General features: G+C 46.2%; 1 protein-coding gene across 1 annotated transcript; it reads right to left on the reverse strand.

Annotated features, from left to right (window-relative positions):
* Positions 1–3,138: 3,138 nt before the first annotated feature.
* Positions 3,139–5,192, reverse strand: LOC100844735 (UDP-glycosyltransferase 90A2). The gene has a single exon (XM_003560577.4). It carries the CDS (start codon positions 4,859–4,861, stop codon positions 3,335–3,337), a length of 1,527 nt encoding a protein of 508 aa, XP_003560625.1. The 5' UTR covers positions 4,862–5,192; the 3' UTR covers positions 3,139–3,334.
* Between the last annotated feature and the right edge of the window lie 1,856 nt (positions 5,193–7,048).

Genomic DNA, 7,048 nt, shown 5'->3' on the forward strand with positions numbered 1-7,048 from the left:
TTAATAAACGACTGGGTCCGCTCCTTATGGTTGGGATTTTTTTTTAAAGTAGCCATGTATTTCATTATCCATGCGACAACAAGATTACAATGCCTACACACACATGGAAACCACAAAAGACCACAAGAAAAATAGATGTCTTGAAGAATTGCATAAGGAACCGAACCAATAAAAAACTAAAATTTGATTTTGGAGACCCTTCCACCAAGCCAAACCGTTGCCCACCACCAATCATCCCCGCCACCATGGCGTCATTGAAGAAGGGAAGAGGGAGCCCGACATTCCAAGATCTGGAGGAGCACCATTGCAGAAATCATTACCTTTCGAACCGATGAACCAGACCGCCGCATGCGACGGCACGGAAGCTTTGTGGCACGTCGACCGGGGATCATCCTCATGCTCGCCGAATCCAGGCGCCGTCGCCTTAATACAACGTAGTTGAAGAAGATTATTATCTTTGGACAATTTGGCAATGCAATAATGATGTGATTTTAACAACTTGTCCTACTTAGAGTTGACTTTTGTGATGTAATAAGTTTGTACTTTTTTATACTGTGTGCGCCTTATACGAAGAGGCAAGGTTTGATACTTTGTGATTGTATCGCTCAATATGACATTGAAATTAATTAAAAAAACTTTGTTTAAAAAAATCAATGTTTTCTTATCGCATCCATACTTTGTGGTTGTATCGCTACAAAAATCAATGCTTTTTAAGGCATCCACACCTTCTGCAATCATGGGCGGATCCAGTGGGGGTTCCATGGGTGCCCTGGCACCCCCACCAAAAATGAAAATTAACATAGCTATACAACATTTGCACTAAATCTAGCTAGTTTCACTAATGCCTAAGGCTCAAGAATAACTAAATATTGTAGTTAAGCCAGCAGCCTAAGACACGATCATCCAAAACAAGCTAATCATCCTAACTTTAAGCTTATGGGTAATTCCCCTTGTCTTAGAATTGGTCGGTACAATTGGTCTCTCTTGGTTCATAGTCATGTACTCTACTAAGGACAACAAGCACACCGTAATCTATAAAACTCTTTGACAGATATTCCCTCTGTCCCAAACTAACTGACGTGGATTTGTATAAGAGGAAGTATATATATAACTCGTCAGTTAATACAAATCCATGTCAGTTAATTCGGGAAGGAGGGAGTATATAACTCGTGAACTCATATTGACGGCTCAACCATTGGGCAACGGGATGTCTTAAAATTTCAATGTTTTTGATTGGTCCTCCCTTGGATCCATAATAAATGTTTCAGATTTAGTACAACTTTGCACTAAGTTAGTACAAAATCTGAGACACTTATTTAGATCGGAGGGAGTATCAAAGTATTTATATACCAAATTTTGAGATAAAATTCAATTTTGTTTGAAATTTGCAAAAATAAATCTATAATAAAAAATCAATAAAAATATCGAACTGATTTGTAATTCGATATTATTTAAAGTTATGTTCGATAACTTTGATATTGGTACGACACAAGCACCCCAGTGGTAAAATCCTAAATCCGCCACTGCCTGCAATCATGAATCTCGGTTCTCGGATCACCCAAACAATGTGTGCCTCGGGTTTACGTTTGTGGTACTCGTCCCGTCATTTCTACAGTACCATTTTTTTTTCAACGGTTAGTCAAGCCTAGGAGTGGAAGACTGGTAAGAGAAAGCACGATAAGCCGATGACCCAAGACGACGACGACCGTCTTCCCAGGAAGGAAACACTATAAAGTAGTTGTAGTGCTTCACTGGCCTCGTGTTGTCACGGCGTCACGCTACAGAATAGCGAATGCGCTACGTTGAAAAAATTGACTGAAGGTGCCACCATACGAGCTTCTTCCTTTTCTCTAGCGAGCAAAAATTTTGTGCATTTTTTTTAGAAACACGGGCTTTTCTTCCTCTACAATATACTCCGTAGTTTGCCAAATTGACATGGAGGCTGATGCGGCGTCAATAGAAGCCCAGCCCAAGACAACTACAAATGGAAACAGTTGGTGATGCTTGTTTCTTGGGAGATTTGGAATGAAAGAAACGCGAGGGTGTTCCGGAAGATCTTCTCTATGCCCACCGTCGTCGCAAGTAAAATTAAAAGGGAGGCCTCTACTTGGGGGGTTGCGGCTGCCGTTCATTTGAGATCTTTCTTACCGCGAGAGTAGTTCGTTCATGTGCCGGTTTGGCTAGATTTTGTTTTGTTGTTCTCTTGTAACACTCTTTCTTAATCAATATGATGAGCCAAAGCTTTTGCCTCCGTTTCAAATAACAAATGGAAACAGCGTTGTTTCTGCCGACAGTAATCCTTCGTGGGCCGCCTCAGACAAAATCATCCGCTGCAAGAACAACCATTTTCCCTCGCCCCGACAACTGATTTGACGATGGGAAGAAACCATGGAGGAACATCTCGCATATAGTTTTCTCTCAAAAATAAAACCTAGCTTTAAGCTGTTACTCCCTCTGATCCTAAATTCTTGACTCAAATTTGTCCAAATATAGATGTATCTATTCTTAAAAATGTCTAGATACATGTAATATTTCGACAACAATTTAGTATCAGAAGGAGTACCTTATTTGTAAGATTTGCATATCCTCGTCAATGCGTCCTAATGCTGGAGATGGCGTCACGCGGACTAAAAGTCTTCTAGCTGTTCTATGATGTCACAGTCTACTCCATGAAGTTTAGGAGATCACATAGTTCATGTTTTTTCGGACAAAGGACGTGTCTCCGACCATAGTGCGTCCAGTGATTCTAGGTTCATACTTCTTGGAATGTGGTGGGTCATGCGGCTCTTTAAAACATGCAATGTTAGTACAACTTCTGCAGGTAGTCTTTTGTAATTCTCTCAGTAGAGATTCTGAAATATGGTGCAAACGGTGGAACTAGAGATGTTGACTTCGATACTCTTCTATATAAGTTTTGATTTAACCGGAATCTTCGTTGTTATTTTACTTTTTTTTCAATCAGCTGTAACGTAATCGTTGAATAAAGCAAACCCAGGAGAACTATCTTTTCTGATTGTAGAACATCCTAGTTGTGGATATACTGTTGGTAAAATCTGAAAAATATGGAACATACTACCCGCTATTTATTTTTTTCAAATTATGAGGTGCTCATGTGTTTTGAGCTTTGCCTTTGACAAGTTAGACAACTAAAATATGTTATATTCATCATAAAAAAAATATGAATTCAACTGTATAACTTATTTTGGATCGTAACCCACATTTATCGTGTCATGCCTGTTCATGGTATTTTAGTTTGGCCCGACATCATGGTCCACCGAACCAGCCCAAAAGAGAGAGAAGCAACGGAAACGAAACGCTACCACACCAGAAACCGTCAGATCAGTGCTTCTTTTTTCCGTGCGATGACATCACAGTAGCTCCCCTGCAGCTCTTGGACAAGTTCCAGCAACGCGACCCGTGACGTGCCACCGTCAGACACCGCTGACTGGGCCGCCTGCTGCGCCCAGGCGGCCCTCTCCCGAATCCTCCGCCCTTCTTCGCTGCCGCCGTCCATCATCCTCTTCACCTTCCGCTCCACCTCCGCCCTCTCCACGACGCCGCCAGCCTTGGCGCCTTCGTCGATCCTGATGCCGGCGCCAATGACGTCCGCGACGTGGTTGGCGTTCAGGTGCTGCTCGGCCATCATCGGCCACGCCAGGACGGGCTTCCCGGCCGCGAGGCTCTCCATTGCCGAGTTCCACCCGCAGTGGCTCACGAAGCCTCCCACCGCGCGGTGGGCCAGCACGCTCCTCTGCGGCACCCACCCCCGGACGATCCGCCCGTTGGGCCCCGGGTCCACGGGCGGCGACCACGTGCCGGACCGGACGGCCCAGAGGAAACCGTGGCCCGACCGCACCAGCCCGTGGGCCAGCTCGTCCAGCTGCGCGTCGGCGAGCGGGGCCTGCGTGCCGAACGACACGTAGACCACCGATTCCTCTGCCTTATCGTCGAGCCAGGGGAGGCATCCCTCGGGGTCCAGCTCCGCGTCGCGCTCTGTCATTTCGCCGGCGGCGAGGAACAGCGGGCCCACCAGCCAGGCGCGGGCGTCCGGCCGAAGGTAGAAGGACTCCAGCGGCGCCACGTAGTCCTCGTCCAGCGAGGCGAAGCTGTTGACCAGGACGCCCCAGCTGCGCGCGTCCGACTCGCCGATGTCGTCGATAACGAACCGGACCACCGGGTCCTCCGGGTCGTCGGCGATCTTGGCTACCACCTCCGGGATCTCCTCGGGCGTGATCTTTACGTGCTCCGGCATACCAGACACGTGGAAGCGAGCGCCCGTGCCCTGCTCGGCAGCCCTGGCGCTGGGCGATGATAGGTGGTTTACGACGAGCGATTTGCAGATGGCCGTGGCGAAGCAGGACATGCCGCTGAACGCGACGCGGCGGACGCCGGCTTCGGCCGCGACGCCGTGCGTGAACCCGAGGAAGAAGTCGGAGACGAGCGCGAGCGGCGGGGAATTATAACGGATCAGCGACGCCATGAACTCCGCGAAGGGCGCCCTGAGGAGCGCCGTGGCGCGCAGGAACGTCGGGTAGAGGGACGGATCCGGCAGGGCGTCCGTGGACTCGACGCCCGGCGGCAGCGGCGGGAGCGACGGGAACGGGAGCACGGCGAGTTGTACAGTCGCGGGGAGCCGGCTGCAGGCGAAGGCGGCGTTGGCAGGCGTGGTGACCATGGTGATGCGGATGTCCTTGCGGTGCAGCGAGAGTGCCGTGGCGAAGTGGAGCAGGGGGAGTGTGTGCCCCTTCGCCATGAACGGGAACACGACGATGTGATCGCGGCCGCGGCCGCCGGAGGAGCCGTTCCCGGCATGGCTGGCTGCGGTGGCAGGACGGTTGGTGGTTGTGGCGGTGGTGGCCATGGCAGGGCGTTGTTGTGGTTGGGTGCCAGAGCTTGGAGTCGATTGATACGGTGAGACTTCATATACGCAAAACAAACTAATTTAATGTGTTCAGGTCATCTCCATATCTTGGAATATTTTAAGATGTGTACGCAAGCTTATTTAATGCCATCGCCATATCTTGGAATACGGTACAGCATCAATGCTGAGATATATACAGATGTCATTTTTGCGAGAAAGCCTTGTAGCTTGTGGCGGTGTAATACTTTCTAATTTCATTTCTGCGAAAACGAGTTCCTAAGTTGGCCGTGTTTTAAAAACAAAAAATGGTGAGCTGTATGTTTGCTCACCATATTTATCTTTTTTGTGATATATTAAGATCAAGTTCACTCGTACAAACGAGAGACAGTTCAAATATCATTGGCAATACCAAGGGGGACAGACTGTACTAGAATGGAATCATGCTAGCTGGGCATTTTGTCACAAACGCCAATTCATGCGCAATCTTGTTGCCCAGCTGTGCTAAACTTTTTTAAATAATACGAATTAAATAATTATTTTTGAAAATAATACGCGTTTTTCAGAATTTTCAAAAATAATGGGCCAGGCCGATTAGCTCCAGTCGGCCCGGCCGAAGCCGATTAGTCCCAGTTGTTCCGGGTAAACCTGATTACTTTCAGTTGGCATAGGCAGAGCTGATTAGTTTCAGTTGGTGTCGTCCAAGCCGATTAGAACTAATTAGCTTCTCCAAGCTACTTAGTTGCATGTTTAAATGGACGTAACTTGTGTTTCGTTCACAAACCCAACAATTCGACTGAAATTAAGGCACGACTGAAATTAAGAGAGCAAATTAATTAAGAGAGCAAATAGTTCAATCGTGCCTTAGTTCTGTAACCAGTTTCTGTTCAATCGTGCCTTTATTTCAGTCCAATCGTGCTAACTAGCTTCTGTTAATTTGCTCTCCTAATTTTAGTGGTGCCTTAATTTCAGTCGAATTGGGTTTGTGGACGAAACACAAGTTACGTCCATTTAAACATGCATTGATCATGTAACTAAGTAACTTGGGGAAGCTAATTAGTTCCAATCGGCTTGGGCGACACAAACTGGAACTAATCAGTTTCGCCCAGGCCAACTGGAACTAATCGGCTTCGGCCAGGCCGACGGGAGCTAATCGGCCTGGCCCAGACCGAGGACGTATTATTTTTGAAAATTCTGAAAAACGCATATTATTTTCAAAAATAATTATTTAATTTGTATTATTTAAAAAAAATTAGCGCCTGTTTAAGTAATGTTGTCTAGTTATTGTGAAATTAATGTTGTTGAAATTATGTTGTTTTGTTGTTATAATCTGCTGAAACGGGTTGTTTTGCCGGCATGACGCTGCTGTTTTTTCCTGTCTATACTACGTATTCTCGCAGGTTCGGGTTCCCTGACGCGGGAAAAAAATACTGATGAAGTCGGTTGGGAGCGAATTTCAGCCGGAAGGTTAAAAAATCCCCTCGTTTGTCTCATACCAAAAAACAGATCTAAGGCCGGTTTTGATCTCACGTGATGCTGTGGTGCCGCTGTGTATTTGTGGGGCATGAGGTCGGAGAATTTTGTAGGCCTGTATGAGAAACTTTTCTTTCAAACGATACCGAGGGTTTCTAACCTGCCGGGCCTAGTTTTTTTATTTCATGGCTGCTCAGTTGGGTAGGATTTGAGAATGTCAAGAAGTTCCGTATATATTGGAACAGAGTGTCCTCGCAGAAATAAACATAAACAAATTGGAAGAGGTTGATGGAATCTAAGGTAGTGTTTGGTTGTGATCATGATCGAAGTGAAATGTAATGGAATGGTTCCAAAAGCTGAGATGATTCATGTATTTGGTTCTTAGAACACAGAGTATTGGAATGGAACCACATGGTTCCTCAAAAGGGAATATTCCTTCAATATGCCTAACCATCTCATTTCTCCAAAATGTAGTAATGAGTTGGTTCCAAGTGGAACCAGTGATTTAAGTGTTTGGTTCTTAGGATATTGAAAAGTAGAACCGTTGCATTACATTTCATTCCTACAGTATAGAACCGTTCCATTTCATCCCACCTCGCTCTGGAACCAAACACTGCCTAAGTGACTGTTCATCAGCAAAGCGAGATGCTCGAGGTTTATTTTCGTCGCTCGTGGACAAGCACAACGATAATAAGGATAGTGTTTAAACATAGCTAG

The sequence above is a fragment of the Brachypodium distachyon genome, chromosome 1, assembly GCF_000005505.3.
Source record: "Brachypodium distachyon strain Bd21 chromosome 1, Brachypodium_distachyon_v3.0, whole genome shotgun sequence".
Taxonomy (NCBI): Eukaryota; Viridiplantae; Streptophyta; class Magnoliopsida; order Poales; family Poaceae; genus Brachypodium; species Brachypodium distachyon.